The sequence below is a fragment of the Corvus kubaryi genome, unplaced genomic scaffold (assembly GCF_017639235.1).
Source record: "Corvus kubaryi isolate FWS band 111438036 unplaced genomic scaffold, C.kubaryi_AGA036_p1.0 37395, whole genome shotgun sequence".
NCBI classification, from domain to species: Eukaryota; Metazoa; Chordata; class Aves; order Passeriformes; family Corvidae; genus Corvus; species Corvus kubaryi.
Genome location: NW_024581134.1, coordinates 6164251 through 6191040, shown reverse-complemented (window position 1 = coordinate 6191040; position 26790 = coordinate 6164251). Strand labels below are relative to the sequence as shown.

The 26790-nt window shown below is 51.4% G+C and overlaps 1 protein-coding gene across 13 annotated transcripts in view; it reads left to right on the top strand.

Moving 5' to 3' along the window:
• Nucleotides 1-26790, top strand: part of ARHGEF9 (Cdc42 guanine nucleotide exchange factor 9) — a 197578-nt gene that overhangs the window by 150495 nt on the left and 20293 nt on the right. For all 13 annotated transcript variants that reach the window (XM_042040031.1, XM_042040029.1, XM_042040042.1 and 10 more), the window contains 4 exons: nt 739-918; nt 2946-3178; nt 6996-7125; nt 15030-15161. In XM_042040031.1, the coding sequence (XP_041895965.1) occupies nt 739-918; nt 2946-3178; nt 6996-7125; nt 15030-15161 (675 nt within the window). The remainder of the gene's footprint in view (nt 1-738; nt 919-2945; nt 3179-6995; nt 7126-15029; nt 15162-26790) is intronic.

Here is a 26790-nt window from a genome sequence, read left to right as displayed (position 1 = left end):
GGCCCAGCAGCTGCGTGTCACCAGCTGGCAGCGTGGCTGTGTGACTAAGCATCCCGAGTTCCCAAATTTAGCCCTTCCACTGGAGCTGCTGGCGTTTTCTTCCCTTCTTTTTTTCCCCCTTCCTATATAATAAAGGCAAGCAAAGTAAGCACAGTCATCTCCTGATGACCCCTGTGTTGTTTCTTCCCAGTCAGGATGCTGCAGAACGGACCAGGCCAGTTGCACCATCTGAGATTTGGCCTTGCACAGTTTCTGGTCTAAATCATTCTGGGTGGACTTGATGATCTTAAAGGTCTTTTCCAACGTTCACAGTTATGTGATTTGGTGATGATCATCCTGAGAGGTGAAGTGTAGGAGGATGAGGGGAATTTGCTCAAAACCTTCCCACCCTCCAGCACATCCACTGCAAACTTACTGAGGGTGCACTCAGTCCCCCTGTCCAGATTGTTGATAAAGATATTAAACAGAACTTGATGGAGGTGTTAAACAGCTTCCTTGTCCTGGTTACTGGGCTGAAAGGAGAAATCAGAGCAGGCTCAAGCAGCCCCTCACAGCTTTCTCTGTAACACCATGGCCACTGGAAGGACATGGAAGCAGCAGTGCCTGTAGGATAGCTGGGTATGAGGCGTTGGAGGCAGTGGGGTTTGCAGGACCAGGCACCAGCACTGACACCCCTCCTCAGGGCTGTCCCCTGGGTTCTGCTGCTCTCTGCAAATCCTTCCTTCTCACTCCACACAGGGTTACCTAAAGCAGTGCCGGAAGAGGAGGGACATGTTCAGTGATGAACAGCTGAAAATCATCTTTGGGAACATCGAAGACATCTACAGATTTCAGATGGGATTTGTCCGGGACCTGGAGAAGCAGTACAACAACGAGGACCCCCATCTCAGTGAGATTGGGCCGTGCTTCCTGGAACACGTGAGTTCACTGGGCATTGTGCCTTGGAGCTTGGGCTGGGGAGGGAGGAGAAAAACTCAGAAGGCAGGAACCTTTTAACTTCTGTGCATCATCCTCTTCTAGTAACACATCAGGGATTGCTCCATGGTTCTCCGTGTACTTTGTGGGATACAGAGGAGGGAGAGCCTGGATATGCAGTTGGATAACCCCCAGTACATCTGAATCACACTGATGAGAAGGTCCTGGAGGATTTTGCCCAGCCCATCCCACTGTTCCATAAACCACCTCCTACAGGAGGCCAGTGTTTTAGATATGTCAGGAAATGTCAGGCAAATGCCAGCCCTGGAGCTGGAGGCTTTCCTGAAGGGAGATGGGTTCAGGGTATCAGAGCTTACAGCTCCCGTGCTGTGTCAGGGCAACACTTCACTGCTTATCAGGGAAACTCCTGACAGACATTCCTGAAACTTCAGCAGGACATCCCCAAAGAGTTCACAGCACCTTTGAAACATCCCTGGGCCTCTTGTTGGGGTTTCCTCTGAGAAGGTGCATGAGGTGCTAACGAGGCTGGTTCTTATCAGAGCCTGCAATCTCTGCTGCCTTCTTCCAAAGCAGCATCACATTCCACCTCTGTGCTGAGGAGATGTAAGCAATCTTGGTGAGAATCAGTAGCTGAAATGTCATGACTTGAGGCTGTGCTGTCAGTTCATTGATAGTGACAATAGCAAGAATTGCTGCTGTGATTCCGAGGAAGATCTGACACTTGCCTGTCACCAGACAGGGGCTGAAAGCTGGCTGATAAACTCCTGATAAATTACCCTGCTTAGCCATTTGGGAAACTGAGGGGTGAGGTTGTTAAGATCTTGTTTAGGGATCTCCAAAGCATCTTGTTCCTCATTTTCTTCAGGAGGAGAGAGCTGTCAGTGTGTGGTTGGGTCAGCTGTGGGGATGGGAAGGACACTGGCTCCCTGTTCCCAGAAAAACAGCTTGTTTGGTCCCTCAGGGACTGAGAAATAACAATTGCTGGGCAGCTGTGATTTTGGCTAAATAGAATTGTCCTTTCTTGGGAAAGCATTGGCCACAGCTTGGTGGAACTGGCTGGTTTGCAACACCTGACTTTTACCTGGGCTGTCTCAGAGTTAATTTGTGGTGCCCATCTCCTTCCCAGTGAAATCTTTCCCTGCCTTTTCATCGCCTTGTCTGCATGGCCCAGATGATTCAAGCCTGAGTTAAGGGTGACAGTCTTGGTCAACGAAGGCAGAAAAACGAAATTCCAACAAAACAGACACCAGAAAACCTGTTAGACCAGTCCAAAAGGTGGAGGGGCACGTGTGTGGGTGGGGTTTTTGTTTGTTTTTGGTGTTTTCTGGGGCTCTGTTCCTGGGGAAATCCACGCAGTGCCTTGGGTTCCCCGTTGGTAAAGGAAATTTCAAACATACCCAGCTCCCAAACATTTGCCAGGTGCTTCATGATCCGTCAGGGAAAGAGCTCTAGAAAGAACAAGGTTGTCCTCTTGTCTCACCAAAAGCCAGAGCTCTGCTGGGTTCTGCCTTTCAAACCCTCCCTGCAGAGTTTGAAGCTGAGGACAGGCACAGCTGTGTGCAGGGCTCTCATTAACACAGCCGTGCCTGCAGAGACCTCGGCCGTGTGTCAGAGTGCTGCTCCCTCTCTGCAGGCCCTCCTTTCCCAGCACATCTTCCAAGCAGGAAAAGCGCTGTAGGATCTGTCCCTCCTCCTGCTTGGGCTGTGCTTTCTTAGAAATCCAGACTGGTTTGGGCTAGAAGGGTTGGGTTGGGAAGATCATCATCTCATCCCTCCCCCCGCTTTGGGCAGAGACGCTGTCATAGATGGGGATGCTCCAAGCTCATCCTTGGACACTTCCAGGGATGGAGTAGCCACAGCTTCTCTGGGAATTCCATCCCAGGGCCTCCCCACCCTCCCAGGAGGAATTTCTCCCAATATCCCATTGAACCCTACCCTTCCCAGCCCTGCTGTGGCATTGATCAGCTGGGTCAGCTGCCTGACCTGTTTCCCCCTCTCTGCCTTCACAGCAAGACGGCTTCTGGATCTATTCCGAGTACTGTAACAACCACCTGGACGCGTGCATGGAGCTCTCCAAGCTGATGAAGGACAGCAGGTACCAGCACTTCTTCGAGGCGTGCCGCCTGCTGCAGCAGATGATCGACATCGCCATCGACGGCTTCCTGCTGACGCCCGTGCAGAAGATCTGCAAGTACCCCCTGCAGCTGGCAGAGCTGCTCAAGTACACGGCCCAGGAGCACAGGTAACTCCAGCAGCCACGGGGCTTCCACTGCTGCTTCCACGCAGGGCTTGGGGCTTTCTGTGCACTGCTCCTTCCCCACAGGGCTTGGGGCTTTCTGTGCACTGCTCCTTCCACGCAGGGCTTGGATTCTCTGTCCACTGCTCCTTCCCCACAGGGCTTGGGGCTTTCTGTGCACTGCTCCTCCCCACAGGGCTTGGGGCTTTCTGTCCACTGCTCCTTCTCACACAGGGATTGAATTCTCTGTCCACTGCTCCTTCCCCACAGGGCTTGGGGCGTTCTGTCCAGCTCCTGTCCCTGTGACATCCTGGATAAACAGGAGCAGGACAAAGGGTCAGCAGACAGTTCAGGCTTCTCAAAGCAGCAGTTCTCGCTGGAGACACTCTCAGCTCTGTTCTAACGAGACCTGTGAACTAATTACCCTTGGATGTACTTTCTGATGCTACCAGTTACACTGGAAAAATTACCTAATGAGCGTTCAGTGGTCTGAGGGGCTCCTTCCCTGCTCCTGGGGAGGACCTGGGTACACAGCGAGTACAAGGCCAGGATCTGCAGCTGGAGCCTGATTTGGGGAGAGCTCCAACCTGCTCAGCTTCACAGCCCAGTCCTGTCTCTGGTTTTGCCATGGGGTTTAGGTTCACAGGAGCACCTCACAAAATGACCCCCATTGCTTCCCAAAGTTTCCAGGGTCTCTTTTGCTGCTGCTGAGGACAATCAGCCTGGCTGCCTGACAGTGCCTGTGATTCCACTTGGGATTTACTGCTGTGAAAATAAGGTGGAAGAAGAATCAGGCCCTGTAACAGAAGATTTGCTCCAGCCCTGCCAATTTTCTTTTTCCAAAACCCATTTAAAAGCAAGTGAGAACAAAAAAGACCAGAGATGTTTCAGAAACCTGTGCAAGTGCTGGACTTGTTTTTCCCAAGCCCAGCTCTAGAAGAGCAGAGGTGTCATGTGAGCAGAGATGCAGTGAATTGCTTTGTCCTGACCCACAAGTCTGAGTGATGCAGGGTAGCCAAATGCCCCAAATCACCAATTTGGACAAGCCTTTGGCTCCAGATCCAATTCCTGCTTCTCCAAAGACCAACTCAAACTTGGAGTGGGAACCTCAGGGTATCAGAAAGCAGCTCTGGGATCCCACAGGTTGTGGGTTTTCCCCTCAGCAGCCATGTGAGGACCCACAGCACTGCCTGGGAGCTCAGATGTGGCTTCCCATCAGCAGGGTGTTTAAAATGGCCCTCTGTGAGTTACTTGGGAGCCAGAGCAAAGGGGATGTGGGCAGTGTGATAACACAAGGGCTGGGTTATTTTGGGAGCGCATTCCCGTTCCCTTTGGGATGTTTTAAATTCACCATGTTGTTAAGTAATCCCATAGAGCTGTGTTCTGAGGAGCCCTGGCTGCTCTCCTGGGGTTCAGCAGCAGCTGGTTGGCTCAGCCTGAGAGCTCTGTGTCACTGGATTGCCATGGACACTCCATTGCTCCTGTTTCTCTGTGCTCTGGGAAGGGGAGGGAAGGCAGGGTGAGGTTGGCTCACCTTGCATTAGGAGGAGTAACCCCTGAAGCTGTAACAGCACGGGGATGAAACCTGTGGCTGCACAGAGCCAGTGGCACATCGCAGCCCTGGAGCGAGGTAAAACATGGAAAAACACAGGATTCTCAGGGAAAGCAGGGATGTGAGCTTCATCTAACAGAGGAACATGACAGTATTTTTCTTTTTTACCTTCCTTTGCACTACCCCCACACCTGCAGAGCTGTGGGTTTTCCCTGCACCAGGTCAGGACAACGCTGAAACCAGAATCCAGACCACGCTCCCCAGGGATAGCATGTGATGCTTGGCAAGGATCTAGACTTGGATTCTGATGGAGCACTGGGAAGTGGCCACTGCAGCCCCAGTAGAATTGACAAACCCTTTATTTACCTCCATCTCATGGTTAATGGGATCCTATTATTGCCTCGTGGCCAAACGCTCTGCTTCTGTTGGTTTTTTCTTCCCGGTTTTTGCCAGCTCTGCCACAGACATGGGCTGGGAGCCCAAAATGTTCAGTCCCGAGTCTTTTCTTCATTACAGCACGACAGAAGAACGTGCCTGGGGTTTTCTCATTGGAATTAGGAATTAGCATTCCCAGGATAAAGCTGGCTGGCACCGTCCCACTCGGCGTGGAGGCAGGACGGGGGTGAGCTCAGAGCCTGCCTCCCTCCCATTGCTGCCTGGTTCATTTGAATTTTTCACAAAGCCACATCTGTTCACCTCTTAAAGATTTACTCCAGCTTAATATGAATTAAATATAGGAAGGTCCTAAGTGCAGCTTGCTGGAGTCCTGAGCATTCCCAGAGCAGAGGGAGCTGGAGTTGGGGATGTGGGAACACGCTGTGTGAGGAGGCCCTGCCAAGGAGTGCCCTCCCTTCTGAGCATGAGCATCACTGCTAGGAGATCATTAAACTGTCTGCAAGCCCTGCACCTCTCCCTGCCTCTCCAGATCCTTCCTGGCCACAGGGACTTCCCTGTTTCCCTAAAGAACTCCTGGATATTCTCCAGGCCACCGTGATGTCCCCCTGGCACAGCTCCTTTCCTCCCTTACACAACCAACGCTCTCTTCTCACAGATGCTCCCACAAAGGGAGGCACAAGAAGTTTTTCATGTTCACTTTCATCCCTGGAAGTGTCCAGGGCCGGGTTGGATGGGACTTGGAGCACCCTGGGATAGTGGAAGGTGTCCCTGCCTGTGGCAGGGGGTGGAGCTGGATGGGTTTTAAGGTCCCTTCCCACCCAAAACTCTCTGTGATGGATATATCAGGCAGCCCATCCACTATTTGCCTTTATTTTGCTGAAGGCCCAGTCCTGCTCTCCTGGAATTTGTAGAATTCTTTTTAACCTCAGCTAGAATTTTGATGTAAGAATTTAAGAAAAAATGAAAACTCAGCTCAAGGTTTCATCCAAGCAAGGATGCCAAAATAGCAAATAATATTTTCTGTATATCACAGCGTGTTTGTTTCTTAGTATTTCTCCTGTTGGGATCACATGGAGAGGGGATCTAATTCCCAGCATTCACCCCTCTTTTAGCTGTCACCAGCACAATCCTTAGCAATAATCAATAAAGCCATTCCCCCTGCAGCTGCCCAGGATGGCAGTTTTTCTCATTAGTCAGCAATCAATAGCAGCCCTTAAGTTAATAATGCATTATGGTGGTGTTGTGGCAGCTGGCCTTGCCTGTCTTCCCAATGGAAATGAACATTACAGCTCCTTGGAATGGAAAAGCAGGCACAGGGCAGAAATCAATGGCATCGATTTCAGCATCACTTTTTGAAAAGACTGATCATCATCCTCAGCGGCCTTGGCAGGAGCCTGTTCTCACTCTGTGTTACTGCACTCACAGGGCCATGCAGGGAGAACAAAAAAGAGTTGCTTGGATTTGCTCACCTGAAATCTGCAGTGAGAGTGAATTCCATGGGGTGACTGCTCTGGTGGCAGCTTGGAAGGTGCTCTGGTCTTGGTCCAAATGAACCCATTTCTGAGTGTTCATTTTAAAACCAGAAAAATCCAAACCCAAAGACAGAGGCTGTAAAAATGCTCAGCCTGTCTTTAGGGTGCTCTTTAGCTGGGCATCCTAAGGCTGTAAAGGGCTCACCAGTGCTGTGTTGGTGAGGCCAGACTGGGCTCCCAGTTCCAGTTTCCATCGAGCTGCTCCGTTGTGATGATCCAGGTGGAAAAATCCCATCGTAGTACTAAGGGGTTACCCCTTCCCGTGTTCCTTTGGGCTGGTGAGGTTGTGACAGACTCCTGGGCATGTCCTGCTGCCTCTGATGGCCTTTCCCTCTGTGTCCAGTGACTACAGGTACGTGGCTGCTGCCCTGGCCGTCATGAGGAACGTGACTCTCCAGATCAACGAGCGCAAGCGGAGGCTGGAGAACATCGACAAGATAGCTCAGTGGCAGGCCTCTGTCCTGGACTGGGAGGTACAGTAAACCTGGCCTGGGAACCTGGGAAGGGCAAATTCCAGGCTGTTGTTGAATGATCTATGGTATGGTTGATTTTCTACAGTTTGGGATTCAGCCTGGGGCGGAGAAGGCACAGTCGTGACTTCAGGGTGGTGCTTAAACATTAATGGTGCCCTGGAGAAAATCCAGGGTCCAGTTCCAGTTTCATCACTAGAAACCTGGAGTGACTTTTGTGCTTGCAGTGCTGGTAGTAGCTGAGACTTGGAGCAAACTGTGTGTGCATTCTGCCCCTGCGCTGTGTCAGTGGGGAGGAAGGGGGCAAAGACGGAGCAAAAAGCCCTGGGAATTACAACAGGTTAGGAAAATGGAGAAAATCCTTCTGGTGGTTGCTTTATGACTGGAAGCCAAACTGTTAAAGCGGAGCTAGAGACGCTATTTGCGTTTTATAAATGACTTCCCACTTAAAGATATTTCTGAAGCAGCCCTGTGTGTAGTGATGGTGTAATTAAGGAGCTGAGAGGCACAGGGAAGGCAGAGTCAGCAGAAGGATTCCTCACCAGCAAGCCTTCAGTCTCTGCATTTGTGCCATGTGTTTGGAAGAAAAGCCATACTAAAATTATGTTCTCCCTTTCTTCTTGTCCCTGATTTTTTAAAATCATTGTATGGAAGTAATCCGTAAATAGGGTTTTGCAGCAGATTGAGGACAAACGTTTTTGTAAATCCTCTCGCTGTTGTCATCGGCCCATGTGTTCAGCAAGGAGATAATCAGAGTGATGGAGCAGCCTTTCTGCTTCCTCACTTGTGAAGTCTGAAATAACTCCACATCCCAGTCACTGGGATCATACTGTGTAAATGAATCTGGGGGAAAGAGGCGTTAATCCGTTAATTATTTTACTTCTGGCAGAGGTCTGTGAAGGCTGTGAGGAGAGGGAGGGAAATACAGGTGCATCACCTGTGTCCTCCTTGGCTGATTTAGTTCATTGCCGTGATGGAGGCTGGGTTCAGCGCTGAACCTGGTGATAAAACACACAATAAAACACATCAACGCAGCAATCAGAGCTGGCTCTGGGACTGGGGCTGGCTGGGGGAGCAGAGAGCACAGACGATGTATTTGATTGTTTTACTGCTCAGGAGCATCTCTCACTGCCACAGACTCATTTCCAGAATGAGGAAATGCTGTGCAGGAGGCTCGGGACCATCGGCTCCGTGCTCAGCCCTGGAGTGTGCCATGGGATGAGCTAATGGGGGTCATTTGTGAGGAGCTCCGAGCTCCTCGCTGTACATAAATCTCGATTAAGGATGGGCCCATTCCAAGGCAGTGAATATTCATGTGTGAGGGGGAAGCCAAGGTGACCTCCACACAGCATCTATGGAATAGCAGTTGCTTTTTCTCTTCCATTAGCTCAGTTGATAATTCATTTTTATTTAGCCCTATCCTTGATAATTCATTCCTGCTTAGCAGTACCCATTCTTTATCTCCACCCTATGCTCAGGAACTTGCCAAATTATTCTTCCAGGCTTTTTTGCAGCTATTCCAGATTTTGAGCACGTTATTGCAGCAACATCCTTCAGCTTCTCGTAACACAGCAAAGCCTGCTGTTGGCATGCTCAGAAATCTGATGGGAATACAGCTCCTGGGCAAAGGAAAACACCCTCCTTGCCCCTTTTATTCTGGATTTTGGATGAAGAAGGGTCACAGAGTTTTGATGAGAAAGGAGAGGATGAGAGCTGGACGCAGCAGAGGATTTCACTGCTTGATTCTTCCCTCTAAAGTAATTCTGAATCATCGGATCCAGCCCCCACTCCACAGCTGTCCATGGAACAGCCAGAAGGATGCACAGAAACCCAAAATACCCAGAAGTGAGCCACAGTGTAATGCAGGAAGAGAGTGGGAGAAATGAAAAGATTGGATCTTTGGGAAGTGCTTGGATCTGCTGAGATGTGTGCAGGTGTTCCTGAGGCACTGCAGACCCCAAATCCCACTCTGTGGCTGCAGGAATGTTCCCAGGACATGGATCGCAGGGGTGGGCTCCTCCCCCAGCCCCTGGGGGCTCCGATCTTTGTCTTCTGTGCAGCTTTGGGGTACAGGGGGGCTCTCCTGGGGTGTGTCCCCAGCCTCTCCAGGCTGTGGGGAAGGGACGTTTCTGGTTTGAGGAGAAGACCACGGCTCCCCGTTGGTGTTTGCTGCCACAAGGTTCAGTCTGTGTGAGAGTCCCTGGCCAGAGAGAGGCACCCATAGCTGGAATTCCCAGCTTTCCTGGCCCTGCTCCTGCTCTAACCAGACCTTTCTGTGCCTGCTCTGTCCATCCCAGTGCCTCCAGCTAGCCCAGAGCACAGGCACAGCTCAGCCTTCCTGAGACCCCCTGAAAGCAGCAGTGACCACAAGAAAACAGGAACCAGGAGTAAAAAATTACCAGTTCAGTCTTTTTTTCACCAGAAATCCAGGCAGGGCACAAGACAGAGCTAATCCCAAATGCCCACCGTGTTGGCACTTGGTGAATGATTTCAGTGGCTGAATGTTTCAGCACGTGGAAATATTTTATTTGAAGGAATGTCTGTTTTTCCTCAGCATCTCGAGACTGATGATGCCGATGCTCTGATCTGAAGTTGTGTTTTCCTTTCTAAATTTACCCATGTTCTGTGAGGAGATGGTGGAAAAAGATTTTTTAAAGAAGAAGAAAAAAATCCCAACCAAACAAAAAATACTTAGTGAGGGAATATTGAAATGTTCTTGTGTATAAAATTGTGTGTACATGTTTTCTTGCAAGGAGAGGCTGTTGTTGGGAATGCTGATCCGAAAACAAATAGGAAAGGTTAGGGCATGTCCAAGCTGCTTTAAGCAGAGGGGTTTTACTGAATCCCATGTTTTAGGAATCACTTTTATCCCTCCATGGGATAAAAATTTATCCCATGGTGGTGAATTTCAGGATGAGGTTTTGAAAGCTGCAAATATCCTTGAGTTAACCAAGGCCAGAGGTTTTACCCAAGAAATCCTGCAAGCAGGATCTGATGGTTTCAGTAACCAGTGGGACCAGGAAAGGGTGGCCTGGCACGAGGGACAAGCCAGGGTCTGAAGTCTCAGGGAATTACTGGCAGCTTTGACATCTTTAGACAAGGAATGTCTGAGCAGAATCTTAGGGGAAGGTTCTGATCTCACAGCCTGCTGCAAATCAGAACTAATCCCAGTCCCTCTGAGATGTGTTCCTGTGTAATTTGTGGGAATGTGGGCTTGACCGAGAAGCCTGCCTTGGTCTGTTGCCATGTGTGAGTCACTTCTTTATTTTGTAACCTGAATTCCCAGCATATAAACAGAGCCCGAGAGGTGCTGCCCACACCAGTCCTTTGAGCTGGTAATGGCTCTGATTTGGGGCTTCCACCACCTCCTGCCGAGCCCTTGCAGAGCCTGGCAGCTGTCCGTGTTCTGAAGTGTTCCCTGATGTTCCAGCTCCATCTCCCCCTGCTCAGCATCATCCCCTCGCTCGGAGTGAAACCCCCTCGGGTCAAACCAGTGACATTTAAAGGCAGCAAGGCAAACTAGCACACGGAGGGACTGGAGCAGGCTTCAAAGGGGGCAGCCAGAGCCCATCCTGGTAGCCTGTGCTGCTCGCTCCCCTCGCTGCTCCTGCCCTCTGAGGGAGCTCCAGCCCTCAAAGGTTGGTGGGAGTAGCCCCACACACACACACACAGGGCAGGATTAGAAAGAGATTTCCACAAAGCCCATCGTTGTTTCCAAGTCCTTGCCAGCCCCAGCGTGGGCAGGGCTGTGTTTGCACCACTCCGAGGTGCATCCCTGCCTTCCCCTCTGCTCCTGTTCCCTCTCTCCTGCCCCCACAGGGATCCTGTGGGCCCGTGGAGCCCTGTGCCACCTGTGCCTCTGTGCTGAGCTCGCTGGGCTCTGCTCCTGGGCAGGGTCTGGGCTCAGTTTTCATGGGCACGACCCAGCACAGCCTCTCCGAGCGCCCTGTACGGATGATGTGGAGATGGAAAACAGGTCTGTGCCTCAGCACACCTGGAATTGCTCAATTTTATGCCTTTTCACACAGCTCTTGAACCACATCAAAACAAAATGAAGCAGCAATCACTGCAGCAGCTCAGGCTCCCCCTCCAGCCCTCCAGCAACACTTTCCTCCCTTTCAGCCCAGTTTTTTCTCACAGGAGGGAGGTGATGGTGGCTCCCTTTCCCTGGGTAGAGATCTGTGGAGGTCCCTGATCCAACAGTGGGATGTTTGGCACAGGACAGAGCCTTGCTCATCAGCCTCGATGGGTTTGAACTTGCTATTTAAACAGATTACTTTGGTTTGCATAGATATTTAGATATTTCTACCAGAAATTCCCATGGGGTGCCACTATGGTAGCTTCCAAGAGTATTGAATTTCCATGAAGGGAGAAATACATAGTGTTGAGAAACATAATGAGCACTGTCCTTTTAAATTTCTTCTCATTCCTGTTATTTACGGGTCCTTTAAATCAAGACTTGCTGCCCTTAATTATGTAATCTGTAATCACTGGCCTCAGCCTAATACTGCATTCGTGAATCCAAGAGTGCCATGAAAGGAAGCTGCCTGTGACCAACAAAGTGAGGACAGCCTGATGAGAAATCCTCCTGGGAAAAAAACCATGGCAGGGAGTGAATCGGAGCCTTCTTTCTTCTCTTCTTCCTTTCCCCCCTCCACCCCCCAGCAACAGAAGGTACCAAAACTGAGCCTGTTGAAGAGGACAACATTTCGCTGGCGTTCCTTTTTGTGATCTCAGTGTAGCCCCGGGTGCTAATCATCCTGTCAGTCTCTAATTGCAGAGCAGCGGTGTCAGGCACAAGAGAGCCCTGCTGGCTCCCTGGGAGCTGGGAAAGGGGACGAAATCCCCTCCTGGTGTCCAGCAGGGACAGCAGAGGGCTGTGTCAGGGTGGGCTGCGGTGCAGGGGAGCAGCTCCGGTGGGCTGTGAGCATTCCCGAGCCCGGGGAAGTGTCCAGCTCCTGGGAGGGAGAGCAGCTCTCAGTGCCAAGCCCTTCCCTGATATCCTGGTGCTCCCAACAGCATTTATTTCATGACACTCCTAAACCTCCTCCCAGCTGCCCACTACAGAGCGTGGTGGTCACTGCAGCAGAACTGGGGAGCTGGGGAGCCACATCTTTCCCAGGCAGCAGCAGCAGCAGCAGCAGCAGAGCTGACCCTGTGCTGTCACAGTCAGCAGTGGCCTGGGGACTCTGTGTGTCACTGCAGGGCTCGAGGGAGCTCACAGCCAGCCCGGATGTGGGTGACCTTCTGCTCCCATTACTGCACACGAAGGACTGGGACAGCGTGAAGAAGAGAGGAGTCAGCTTGCCTTGGGCTGCCCTTTGGATGCAGCAGGATGTGCACTGAAGGGCCTGGATGCAGCAGGATGTGCACTGAAGGGCTTGGATGCAGCTGGGGAGGGCTGAGGGGTTTTGTTAGAGACTTACGGGACAACACTCGGGTTGGAAAAGGCGTCGGGGCTTCTCTTGGCCGCTCTGCTGCTGTGCTCTGCTGAACGTCTGCCAGTTCAGGGCAACTGAAAGTTCAGCCTTTTCCTTCTTCAGTAGGGTTTCTCTTAGCTTACAGAAGGATACAGATGATCCAGCCTCTGTAGGAGTTGGGAAAAAATGGAGAAGAAAAAGGAAATTTTTTCCTGGTTTTGTACAGATTTGGAGGCGTGGGACTGGGAGAGACATTTGGGGGAGTCTGCCTGGAGCACGGATCGAGGCGTGCTGGGGGAGCCAGTGTCCCTCTTTGCCCCCCACCCTGCAGCTGCCCCCTGATCCCCTCAGTGGGGACCAGGAGAAGACAATCTGTGCTGTTCAGAGAGGTACAACTGTGTCAGGACAGGAAAAGCCTTTGGAGGTTCAGAGGTTCTGCCCCGAGGCTCGGCTGTGGGAATTGGCAGCCCAGGCTGGAGGAGCAGGGCAGGACCACGGACACACTGCTCTTGGCCAGCCACGTGCCCATCCCAAACTCTTTGCAATCTATATTTCCCAATTTGCTCACCCCAAGTGGGAAATCAGCTATTTCTAGCCTATAGACTGGATATAGAAATTGTTTTCCCCACATAAGAAATGCAATACAAATCCCATCATTTTGGATCTGGATGTTTTTGGGTTATGTTGCTTGCAGGGACTACACAGTTTGGATTCAGCTAATCAAGTAGAAGTGTTTACAGAGCCCTCTGTGTGTCCTCAGGCTTCAGATGCTACCACAGGAGTAAAAGACAAAGCTGGCTTTCTATTTTTAGCAGCCAGCCTCTCCTAAGCTCGCCCCCTCTCCTAAAGCTCCCATCCATAGGCTTGTGGGAATCTTCTTCATAGAAGCTAGCCAGGAAATTCTGGAGCTGGTGTGTTTTGTTCAGAGGCTTCTGGTTCTCAGTGTCCCCCTGAGCTGTGGCAGCAGCACACGGGTCCCGGGGCTCTGGCCAGGCTGAAGTGGGACCCTGCTGAGGCACTGTGGGATCTCAGCCCATCCCATCTCCCTCTGGGTCCTGGGGAGTTACCCTCAGTAGCCCCTGGCACAGCACAGGCACAGAAGTGAGGCAGGGAGGTGGATAAAGCCCTGGCTAAAGCGGTTTGGAAGTCTGTGCTGCAGCTTGGTGATGCAGTGACTTAATGAAGCTGCTGTTGTCACGGGGCCCGGGGACACAGGCAGTCGCTCGCAATCAATGCTGAGAGGTTAATTACACATTCACCTGAGCAGCAGTTTGAAATCCTCACCACGGAATCAGGAGTGGGGGGGACTCTCGGCTGCCTTGGCACCTGCAGGCGTGAGCAGCACCAGAAGTGTGTGTCTAGCTACGTGCCCCCCATGGCTGGCTGAACCTTTACAAGCTGTTTGCTGGGATTTTTGGGACTCTGTCGTCCCAGAAATCGGTTCCAGCTTGGCGTCAAAGCCAGAACTGCAGTAGTTCACAGCCAAAAAGAAAAAAAAAAAAAGCTCTTCTCTGACTTGCTCCTGAATCCTGCTGCTGAATCCTGCTCCTTACCTTTCAGCTGGAGCCATCCCGCCTCCTTCCACGGTGCTCCGCCGAGATGCCCACAGGGCAGGTGGTGGTGAATTCACCCATTTTTAATAAATAGGTTTTAATTAACTTTTTAAAAAGTCCAGCTCATTCCAATTAGTGGAGGGTGACTGCATTTGTTCTCTCAGAGAGTGGGAGAGAGAGCGCTGTGTTTTCAAGACCATCTGCTCACGAATCCTTAAAAAAAAACTCGGGAGAGGAAAACAAGCGTTAGCCGGAGGCAGGGAAGGGTGAGGGCACTCTGGCAGCCAGCAGGGAGGCCTGGCCAGCCGGGGGGGGCTGGGGCTGCCGTGGAAGCCGGGGTGGTCCTGACAGGATTTTGGAGCTGGGGAACTCTAACGAGCTGTGAGAGAAGGGACTGGCAGTGCCTGGATGAGTGGGAAGAGAGGCAGCAATCCAGAGGGCTGAGTTCTGCCAGCCTCAGAGGCGGGGAACCGATATCCCAGAGTGTCCCAGGCTTTCGTAGCTGGCCGGAGATTTCAGGAGGGGAATTGCTTTGGGATGCTGCTTTAAAGGGAGGGCGTGCAGGGAATTTGGTGTCTCTGGGGTGGGCAGCAGGAAGGGGCTTTGTTTTCCTGATGCCACCAGCACCTGCAGCAGGATCCAAGGGTCTGGGGGTACCTGGAGAGGGGAGTGGGGAGAGGGGACAGTGTCTGGGGCAGCTCTTTCCCCATCACAATGTGAGCCATAGTGACCGTGCTTCAGGTGTCCACACTTCCTCCTTACTCCCCTTCCTTCAGAATTATCCCCTAATCCCAGTTTCTGGTCTGAAATCAGATGAGGTGGCTTTGACAGCTGCAGAAAGGTTGGAATGTTACTGAATTGCAGCTTCTCCCCATCCCGCAAAGACAGACTTGTCCAGTGCAGTTGTCTCAGCCTCGTTCCCTGTGCCCTCCAGGGAGACGATATCTTGGACCGCAGCTCGGAGCTGATCTACACGGGAGAGATGTCCTGGATTTACCAGCCTTATGGACGGAACCAGCAGCGAGTTTTCTTTCTCTTTGATCACCAGATGGTTCTCTGCAAGAAGGTAAGGACACAGCTAAGGGCATGCTGTGGGCAGGCTTGCCAGTCCAACGTGGTTTTTAGGGCACGGTGGCTGTTGGCTGCATGTGCAGAAGAGGATGTGGAGAGCCCTGAGGAAGGGCAGTGCACATGCTCGGGGTGGGGAGCACACTGTGATGGAGGGATTTTTGTGCTCCTAGCAAATCCAGCCTCCACTTGCTCTTTTCATGCCTTTATCTCATGTGCCCCTGGTTTGGCTCGTTGCCTCCCTTCTCGTTTTAGGATTTGGCTGCAGTGTATGATCTGGGATTAGATAGCCTTGCAATTCCTGTACGAACTACAAAACCTGGCACTGGGGCTGACAGCCCAGTTGCTGCACTGAGATGGTGATGAGCAGCAGCCAGGCTGTGCTGGGTGTCTGTGCTGGCGCCTGGGGAGAGGCTTTTTAAGCCTCATACTCCTGTCTGTGCCGTGCTGGGTTTCACAGGGCCCCTCCCTGCCGTGGAACCCATGGAGAAGGTGGGAGGGCAGTGCAGGATGCTGCTGCTGGTGTGCTGTGGTGTTGATAGCAGCAGGTGAGCTGTGATCCAGAGAAACTGTGTCCAGCAGCAGCTCTTGTGCCCCTGTGTCCCGCTGAGGTGATCCCAGCTCACTGCCAGCACACCTGTGTGACACGAAGGGACAGAGCTCATCAGTCCTGGGTGTGACAGCTCAGGATTTGCTGTCACTCCCTGCAGCCGCACAGAACTGTGCAGGGCGGTCCGTGGGAGAGCACAGGGCTGTGTTCCTGTCACAGCTGCTGGGCTCAGGACAGGCTGAGCCTGGCACCCTCCGAGGAGGAAGGGCGTGGGTGGGGGCGTGGGCGGCTCCTGACTCAGCGCGGCATCACTGCCCCCTCCTCGGCCTGGGCACTGCAGTGGGTGGCACTTTAATCTCCTGAGTCATGGTTGACTGAAATTCTGCCTTCTGGAATGCCTGTGCTTGTTTTTCCCCTCCTCGTTGCTGTGCCTTTCCCTCCTTGCCCGGCCCTGCACAGAAGCAGCCTCAGAGCAGCAGTGAGAGCTGGAAGGAGGCTGGAGGTGCACAGCTGGTTTCCTGTTTAATCCTGACCTCCTCCTCTTTGATCATGACCCTGGATTTCCAATTCAGAAGGCAGCATCCAGTCTGGCTTGCACTGGGTCTGGTCCAGAGAGGTATTGAGCATTCCCTTAACTCTGGGGAAATCAGGGCTGGGATTTCCATGGTCATCAGCACAAGTGGAGGGTGGTCAGCAATCCACCGCGGGCTGCTGGGGGCCTGCAAGGTTCCATCGATGTGCAGACAGCGTTAGTGTGACACTGTCCTTCTTCTTTCTGCATTTTGGGGGGTGTGGAGATGCTGCACGAGAGGTGCCTGTGTGGAATGCACCTTTTTTTGTTGGACACCTGGCCATGGCATTTCTGTGAGGGGGAATAACTCTCAGGATGATTGTTCCTGTCATTACCCCCTGGTTGTTGCCTGATTTGCACATCTGCAAGACTGGGAATTCCTGAATGCATTTCCATGGCCACCTTGTCTTCAGACAGAGACCTGGCTTGGGAAGATGAGTGAGTGATTACCCAGGGCTGCACTCAAACATGCTTGGCAGATGTTATTTCCACCACTGTGGGTGTACTGAAATCTTTCTCCCAACAAGGAAAGCTGCACTAAGGTTTCCAAGGGCTGCAGCAGGTGAAGAAGCTGACACCGTGGCAGGCACCTCTCCCTGCTGGCAAACATCTTGTAAACTTGTGTGGGATAATTTTCTCAAAAATAGTTTCCAAGCTTTGCAGAGAAATCTCTTTGGCTTAGATTTTGCCACCAGAGACAGCACTGGTCACTTCCTGACATCAGCACTGAACGATTTCCTGGTGCTAGGAAGTGAGGAGTTTGATCAGATGAAATGGCCTTGTCAACCATTTCAGGCTTCTACAAACTGAATGCTGAAACACCAGCGTGGATGCTCCAGTTCCTGATCCAGAGCCGCTGGGAGAGCTCAGAATCCAGGTTTTCCTTGCAAAGCCGGGTAACTTTCAGCTGCTGGCTTAATGTCAAACTCTCCCAATGAATTTCTGCCCATGTTTCCTGAACCGCAGGCTGGGACACTGCACGAGGACAAAGTGGTGCCTTTTCCAAAGAGTTGGTGGGATACCCTAACGCAGAGCTGCCTTTTGGGAAGGCAGAAGGGAATAGGCCGGGCAGGAAGCAAGCAGTGCCTCAGTGTGCCTTGCCATATTCGTATAATCAGGAGAAAAAAGCCTGTTCTGGGATGCTGGCCGTAATTACTGAGAAATGAAGGCAATCCTGGCTGATGGTAACGCTCAAAGATGTTGCCTTAAAGGCACAGGGTCCACTTTCCTTATCACCCTGAAGTTGAGAGATTTTGACACAGAGATGCTTTAGATTTGCAAATCATGGTACTTAACATCCAGGCCTGTGACACACAGCGTTAATTATGATCACTTTGGGGATGCTCGAGGTTCTTAGCAGATGAGGATCTTCTTTTCTCTGTTCTGGGTAATAATTTGAACTCCCCCGGCGGGCTCCAGGGTGCTGTGGCATGGGGCTGGGAATGACAGTGTGAAGCAGGAAGGGTTAACAAGAGTTCCTGCTCTAAATTCCACTTTTCTTTCACCAATAGCTGAGCAGTCCTTAGTGGGGCCCCGTGTTTAGCGTTTTCTGACAGCGCAGAAAGATCAGTGACTGCATGAAGCACATTTAGTTTTCGTTTGTGCTTTTTACGTGTCTCTTGTAATCAGGAGGCAATGCGAGCTCCAGCTTGTGGTTTATTGCTATTGCTGTGTTCTCTTGAGCTGCCCGAGCAAAGCAGGTTGGATGAGAAGCAAAATGAGACCAGTTTAATAGCAGTAGCCAGCCAGAAATAGCCGTGCTACAGGAGATGGAGTAAATAAAACAATCCTGTCAGACTCCACTGCAGTCCAGGTTTCCAAATGGGAAGATAAAAAAGACGTTTCTGAGTGCTTTCAGTGGAAGAAGGTCTCATTCCCATGTAGGTTCTGTTGGAAACACCAAGGTAATCTCTGCACCAAAACAAGGGCCCTGCTTTTATTACAGGCTAAAGAGGGCCTGTGAGACCAGCCAAAAACCTTGTTTGCAAACACAGAGCAGTCCTGGGACAGTTCTTATTACTTTAAGTGGATTTTTGACCCACCAGGAACAGTGCTTGACTTCAGCAGCACCTCCCAGCTCTTCCCTTTTTCTCCCAGTAACACAGATCTCCACAAAGTGCCACGTTTTGGGTCAGGCCTGGGCCCAGCCTGCAGCAGGGTGGGGAAGTGGCTCAGGCTGGGTTTCAGCAGCTCAGGAGGGACTCGGTGCTGCCCTGGCAGGCAGAGCCTGCTGCTGCTGCTGGAGCTGGGGTGGTTCCTGGGCTGTCCAGTGCAGAGCCAGGAGCTGGACTCCGATGATCCTTGTGGGTCTCTTCCAACTCAGGATATTCCGTGAGTCTGTGAGGTGGGCATGGAGGTGATCAAAGAGAACACAGTGGCTTGGTCACAAAGTGTGAAATGAAGTTTTTAGAGACCAGTGTTTCCCCAGCCCCACTCCCAGAGCCCTGTGGCTCTAGCCCAGCTGGTGCTTTCTGCAGGCAAGAGGTTTCTGTGGGATCACGGAGCATGGAAGGGAAGTTGGATGTTTCATCAGTCCCTTGGCGAGCAGAAAGCCAAGGAAGGCAAGTCCAGCATTCAGCAGGGTATAGATTAAAACCAGTTATGAAACAGCACTCCAGCTTTCAGACAGGGGTATTCAAGGGAGGAAGACATTCCTGTGGATGGTGCCACCGCCTGGAATGCTCAGTGAGCCTTTGCAGGGCAGTGCAGGTGCCCGTGGTGTGCCCTAAGCAGTGTCACAGGGGATTCGTGCTGACCCAGGACCTGCTGTGCTTCTACTGCCTGCGGGGAGCACAGAGGGAAAAGCAGAATCCAGAGGGTCTGGAGGAGCCAGCAGGAGGAGTGCTAAAATCCAGAAAGGGCTGAATTTAGAGTCCTTCACCATCTGTGTGGTTGTCTGGGCAGGGATCAAGTTTTGCCTCCTGTGGCCATACAGATTTGCAGGATGCTCTGCAAAGCACTCTGTGCCTCACTTACCGCTCCTGGAATTGCAGTGGGTGTAAATTTGGCCCACAAGCGAAAAAACCAACCCCTCCTCTGCCATGACCTTTCATCAGCACCATCTGAAGCCCCTGTGAGCAGCTGGGGAGGCCAGCAGAGCGGAGTGACGTGGCTGCACAGGGGTTTCCCATCTCCTCCTGTTACAAGTCCTTTGGAAAGGCCCTCAGCTCGCTGCTCTGCAGCCAAAGGGGCTGGGCTCGGGGTGGAACAAGGCACCAGAATGCCACCGGTGTGCCACCGAACCCACGGAACGAAAATAGCACTTCCCCACAAACGCTCGCAGCTCCCGTCCTCCCCCTCTTGGATCCCACTCTGCAGCTCCACGGAGCTGGCGAGGATGAATCAAACGTCTCTTCCCAAGCTCGGGAGACAGACAGTGCTGAATAATTTGGCAGGGATCTGCCGACCTCCCCGGCACAGCTGTCCTTGTGCAGGAGGAGTTACGTAAACTGAGAGCGCCGGCATCTCGGCTCCCCTGGGGACGCTCCCGGCAAGTTTGGGGTGGGAAGCGAGTGGCTGAGGGGGTTTTGGGGAGGTGGTGTTACATCCCCCTGTCCCTGATAGGATCCAGCCCTCAGCTCATTCCAGGCTGGGCTGAGCAGATCCCGTTTCCCTGCTCCCGAATGCCAGCTCAGTCCCAGCTGAGTGTCCCAGGGCTCAGAGCAAAGCTCACAGGCTCTGGCATCCAAACACTTAGCAGGGCTTAGATTTATTTTGTTATATCGAGAATATTTAGGACAAAACCCACTTCATTGAGCTTTAGGGTCTCATTTGGGCGGAGGAGAGGCCCAGAGTGGTGCTGCACTGAGCTCCGCTGTGTGTCACTGTCAGTGTCCCACCTGAGCACAGCCCACAGCAGGGTTAAATTAAATGTATAAATGGTACAGAAAACTGTCCCCTTGGTGTTCATGGCAAGCAGGCTGGGCTGCTTCCGTCAAAGGGTTTCTTTGGGTAAATTAGACTTTAAAAATGTAGGCTCGGAATCTGTTTTTAAAAAGTCGAAGAACGTTGGAAGCCCTTATGAGCAAAGATACCCAAAGACATGGCAGAGTGGCAGCATGCCATGCTCTCATTGCTCACGGCAGGCTGGGCAGAGGGAAGAGAGAGAGCAGGCAAGCAGGAAAATCAGGACAAATTTCAGGAGTACACTGGAAAACTCTGCTCCTCTGCTCTGCTGTCAGTGCCCAGGCCAGTGAGAAATCACAGAGAGGGCTCTGAGGCCCACCCACGCCTCAGTGCAAGAGGCAACTCAGCCTCTTCCAAAGCTTTGCCTTTCCCAAATCATGAGCTGGTGTTCGGGTGCAGTTATTGTGAACCCTGGCTTAGTCTTCACCTAATTCCAGCACCAACTGTTCCCATGGCAGCTGCTCACCGAGGGCAGGGCTTGCCGTGGGTGGCTCTGTGTCCAGCCTCATCCTTGGCCGGCTGCTCTGCCTCGGAACCTGGGGAACACTTCACCTGCTTCTCAGGGATTGCTGCTTCTCATCCCTGCACAGAGCCCCCAACAGCCCCACCCTGGGCATCCCTGGCAGTGCTGTCCAAACGCTCCTGGAGCTCTGGCAGCCTCGGGGCCGTGCCCATTCCCTGGGGAGCCTGGGCAGTGCCCAGCAGCCTCTGGGGGAAGAGCCTTTTCCTGATCTCCAGCCTGAGCCTGCCCTGACACAGCTCCAGCCATTCCCTGGGTCCTGTCCCTGTCACAAGTGACGAGATCAGAGCTGCCCCTCTGCTGCCCCTCAGGAGGATGTCAAAGACCTCAACGAGGTCTTCCCTCAGTCTCCTCCAGCTGAACAAACCAAGTGCCCTCAGCCCCTCCTCATAAAGCCCCTCCAGAACCTTCCTCATCCTCGTGGCCTCCTTTGGATGCTCTCCAATGGCTTAAAGTCTGTGTTATATTGTTGTGCCCAAAACTGCCCCAGCCCAGGGCAGAGCAGGACAATGCCCTCCCTGGCCCGGCTGTTCCTGATGCCCCCAGGACAGGGATGTCCCTCGTGGCTCAAGGGCACTGCTGATGTTCTGTAAAGCTGGTGGGGATGGAGTGATGATCCCCATTGGAGGAGCCCCCTGTTGCCTGTTCCTCCTCCTCCCTGTGCCTCTCAGGGCTGGAGGGGCTGGGCTGTCCTTACTGCCCACAGGCCTCCTCTGCCTCCCTCGGCTCTGCCAGCTCTGATCCCAAGGCTCCCAGTGCTGAGCTGTTCCCACACAGCTTTGAGCTGTTAGAGATCCACCACCAGAGCCCTCCAGTGCATCTCTCACTGATTACTGACAGCTCCCCCTTGATCTGCACGATAAACAAATGTCATTATCCTACGGTAGAGGTGGGGAAGGGCTGAGGGACAAATCTCACCTGGAGCCCCAGGAGCTGCACTCACAGGGCCTGGCTGCATCCACGTCCTTGGAGCACATAATTCCTCCCTGAGTCATTTTGAAACTCCTTTGCCATTGGAATGTGCAGGGTTTGATAAACGGGAGCACCAATAACCTACATATGCAGTGAGGAACTTGTAATGGATTATTCTGTGGTTGGCATCTCCTGTCCTGTCAGCTCCAAAGAGGGATCTAATGACTCACGGCTGGAAATGGCTCTTCCTCCATTTGTGTTTCACGGATGATTTGTTTTACGCATGAGAAGTCGAGTGTGACCTAGCACAGAGTAAACCACAGCCCTGAAAAAGGCACCATCCTAAATCTAAACTTTTGCTTAAGGCCTCCCCATCCACCCCTGCACGCCACCCACTCAGGAGTTAACAGGAGGAATATGAAACTCCTGGAATGCTGCACACGTGGAGTGAAGGTCTGGGACCAGGCCAGGTCCTCTCAGGTGCTCATTTCCTCCTCGAGTGCTCTGTGCTGCTGAAACCCTCGAATGGCCTTTGGTTGTGATGCCATTTTGCACTGGTGACTGCAGATTGCCCTCCTTGGGATTGTTCTTTTTCCCCTGAATTGTCTCGGGAGGGCTTGACCCTTTTCCTGTCCCACAGGCAGTGCCAGTCACAAGGAGCTGTGGTCTAGAATACTGGGGCAGAAAAGAAGTTAGAGATTAAAACTAGAGAGCAGGAGAAGCAGTCCTGAAGACCAGGAGGAGTCAGAGAGCTGCTGAACAGAGTGATTTCCAGGTGCACTCCTTCCTGCAGGTGTCTGTGTCCACTACAGCAGAAGCACAATTCATTGTGACAGGGAGCCCATCCCAGCTTCCAGGTTTTCCCATAAAGCTCAGCCTTGCGTTCCTTATGATGGTCACAAAGACTTTTTTCCTTCCAAGTGCAGTTACATAAAGTCACCTTCCCCCTTCCAAGAAGGGACAGTGATGGGGGGTGGGAGCAGAGGGGGTGGCCCAGGCAGGTCCCAAGGCAGGGCCAGCCCCGAGCGTGGCTGCAAACCCCAGCACAGCACCCGGGGAGCAGAGCTGTGTGGGGGGCTTATGTAACGTGTCACAACTTGGCTTTGTGCTCCCATCAAACCCCTTTTTTAGGCTTCATCTTTTCCTTGTGAATCCTTAGTACAGATTACGTGAACAGACTGCAGAGCATTATTCGGAAGAGCTTAATTAACCTCAGCGAGGGGAAGAAAAGGAAATCATAGAAGCTGTAGGGTAAAAAAAGATCATATTTAGACAAATAAGTGCAAATGACCCAGATGCATCAATTTCCTTTAGAGCCAGGCAAGGCAGGCTGGATGCTGTGCAGAGGCTGCAGGTCTGTGCCGCTGCTGCTCTGCTGCCATCCCGCTCCCACACCGCCCCAGGTCCCTGCTCATCCTACCTGCTCCCATCCCTGCTCCATCTGTCACCTCCCCTTAGACACCACCCAGCTGCAGCGCTGGGAAGGACCCCAGGAGATCAGCTATTCCCTTTGCAGGATTAAGCATACTCGGATCATCTCTGATGGATGTTTGTCTAACCTTCTTTTAAAAATCCCCCAGGAATGCCATCCCAAGACTTCCCTGTTTTGTCTGTTCTAGGATTTAACTACTCTTCTAGATAGAAACATTTTTTCCCCAAGATTCTAATCCTGTTCCCCCTTGTGGTAAATTAAGCCAAGGCACAATCAAAATGGAGAATAATTGGTCACCGGCCTCCTTAGAAGAGGAGCAGCTTTCACATACTGGAATACCAACAGCACATTCCTTTTTAGTCATGGCCTTTCTAGATTAAGCAGCTCCATTTCTTTGGCCTTTCCCCACTGATAAGGTTTTGAGAGACTTTTTTTGGGTTTTTATTTTTATATTTTCTTGCTCTTGCCTGATTTAACTACAAGAAATAATCTCGTGTGACATTCAGAACTGGCCAGTGCAAAGCAGCCGATGGTCACCCTGGCTGAGCCACGGGCAGGATAATAAACAGTTCCACATGAACCGAGCCAGCATGTGAACAAAGCTATATCCTAGAGGTTGATAATTTCTTCCTAATTCTCTCATTTATCCCTGGGATAACCAGGAGCAGGAGCAGCAGCTGCCATTCCTGTCCCCCACAAAGCCAGAGCTCCTCTCAGCAGTGTGGCTGCTTCCGTAGCAGACAGATCTCCATTTTTGTGCACGGATCTGCTTTGTCCTCCTGCCATGCTGTACTTACACCAGGCTGGTGGAACAAGCCATTTGCCTCCTCAGCCTTTCCTTTATCTCATGTTTGCTTTGACTCCACTGGGAGAAAAGCTAGAACTGTGCTGGACAAAGCGAGGATCAACAGGTTCATGTCTGAGCACTGCTGCTGCACCTGGCAGAGAGCACACAAGCAGCATCTCTTCTGTGTGCTCTCTCAATTTCTATCCTCTTGTCCACGTGCATAAAAAGCTCCTTAAAACAAGGGTTTGGCCTTGTTTGCTGTCTCTCCTGTAGGCCAGATGAATACCTGCATTTTATTGAGCTCAATTACAGTTCCAGGCGTTTGAAGAGGGCCATGCTTCGCTAAGGAGCTAAGTGGTGTCTGTTATTCTTTAAAAGCTGTATAAAATATCCACGGATCAAATAATTATTATGCTTCCCATATTATGGGTGTTAAAATTGAGTCAGTTGGGAAATAATATCCATTCACTGCGTGTTGGCAAGAAGAACAGAGAATGATAATAGGAAATGCTGAGCCCATTAGAAGTAAAATTATCCAGTTACAGTTGTTAATCTGCTCTGTGGACTGAACTTTCTGGAACCAGGTGTGGACGAAGTCCTCCATGTCCAGGCACGTGCTACCCATGAGATGTTTGTGTGCTCTGCCACTCTGTGGGGAATAAAGGGTCTCTTAGAAATTCAGGGTACCAGTGTAGAGTTCATGGCCAACAATGGTCCTTCCTTTGAAGGAAAGCATTGGGAGAAAAGATGATGCATTTCTTCTAGAGCCATTGTGGAATTTCCTTCTCCAGATGGCAGTGAAGTGGCAGACAGGAGCATTGTGCTGTTGTCTTTCCCTTGCTCAGCTCAAGGCCAAACTGCAACGTTTCCTCCTCTGCAGCTGAGCTGCTGCTTCCTCACTCCTGCATTTCACCAGCAGTAACCAGCAGTAACAAAAGGCTGTTTGATCTCCGGAGGCACTTGCAGGATTCCATTATGTCCTCGCTGCTCCTTCAGCCACTCCTGGGCAATGCCTTTATCTTCACATCCAATACTCAGCAGCTCAGGACCCTCAGAGCCTGGCCGGAGACAGCGGCAGCTTCTGCTGCATCCCAGGAGGGCAAATGTGTGGAGCAGCTCAGTCAGGCACGTCCAAACCCATGGATTGTCCTCTGGAAGCACAAGGCTGGTAAAGCATTCACTTGGCAGTCACTATTAAAAATAGCTCATAGTGTTTTCTGAATCAAAATCGGAGAGATAAGAGGGGGAAAATGTATTTAGTGTATGTGAGGAAAGAGGCAGTGCACAGAGCCTGGGATTTTCAGAGCTTGTGATTATTGATTCTTGTAGTACCTTTATGAACAAATCTCTCCACAATCATGGAAATTGCCTGGAAAAGTCCATTGGATCCATCCTCACGGGCCCATGGTCTGATGGGGTTGGTTCTGGAAGTTCTCAGCAGCAGTGGGACGGGGAGTGGCTGCTGTGCAGCTGATTTAAGGAGCACATCTTCGTCCCTGTGAGATTTGGTATCAGGTTTTTTTGAGAACGTGGTGGAGATAAATGTTCTCTCTGAGAACAAGCCCCAGACTCCCATTAAACACCGTGTGTGGTATCGAGCTGATTGATCAGGCTCCGCATGGCTCTTGCAGCCTTTCCACAGCACCGAGGGAAAGAAGCAATTTCCTAAGTTAGGACGAAACTGAAAAGATTTTCTGTTGCCTATTCAGCCTGAAATACCTTTTTCTTGTGTTTTGGACAGCATCACTATTTCAAGCCTACACCAGAGGAAGGTTTTTGTATGAGGTATTTGCTAATGGAGTTTCCCCCACCCACCCAGAGCATTCTAGATGAAGGAGTCAGGATTTAAAGCCTGTGAGCTTCTGGCCAGTCTTGTGATAGTTCATACTGTGTGGCAGATCCATGAGCAAGTTTGCTAAATCATTATGATGTAGAGTTTATTTTCCAAGATTAATTTGTTTAAAATAATACCTACTGCTTATCTTGAAAAAGCCTCACTGCTAAATATTATTTCAATAAATAAGTGCTGTACCTTGCCTTCATTTTTCCTCTTAAATGAATCCTGTGACATAGCATTTATCTTTAGGGCACTCTGAAAAATCCAAAGGTATTTAGGTTAAATTGATTTAATATACCTAAATATTGCTTTTGAGAGTGGTTAGAGGAAGGAAATCTTGGTTGTGTGTTGCTGAATTTGGTTTTTAATCTATTGAATCACTTTGTGTGGCCATGACTAGAGAATTAAAATTGTTTCCTGATGATCATCTTGTGTTACCTGAGATAACAGGCACAGAGATGTGGGGCCAGTGGGGAATTTGCTTTTCCCTTCCCAACGCAGAGAAATGAGCTGTTGCTGAACAACAGGGAATAACCAACTGAGAAGGGAGATGAGCATGAACAGGTTTGGTTGAAAAGGTTATAAATATCAAGGAGAGAAAAAGAAAAACAAGCTGGATCAAGAGGTTAAATCCCGGGTAGAATGAGACAGAGGTAGTCAGGGGTGCTTTGAGCTGAGAATCAGGGTGGTTTCTCACCAGTGAGCTGTGTGTGAGTGGGACAAGGGGCAGAGACCAGTCCCTCCTGGGTGTGGGAATGTGTGTGGAAAACAGAGCTGCACTGGGCATTCTGTGCTGCCACACCAGTGATGGCTCCAGACTGGGGCTGGTGCCCAGCCTGCTCAGCCTCACAGGGATCCCTCAGGCCAGCAGCCTGTGCCTTGCAGTTCTCACCCTGTGGAGCAGAACCTCCCATGTGGAAATGCTGGAACACGTCACCTGCTCCGAGACATTTCTTCGTGCCTACAAACTGAATTTTGCAGCTCAAGGGTGTGTGTTTCGTTCCTCTCTGCCCATGGTCTGCCCTGTTTGGCCAGCAGGAGAGGTGTTCACAGCAGGCAGGGCTGGAAGGATCTGACCAGGTTTCACCATCACTTCTTTGTTCCCCTCAGCT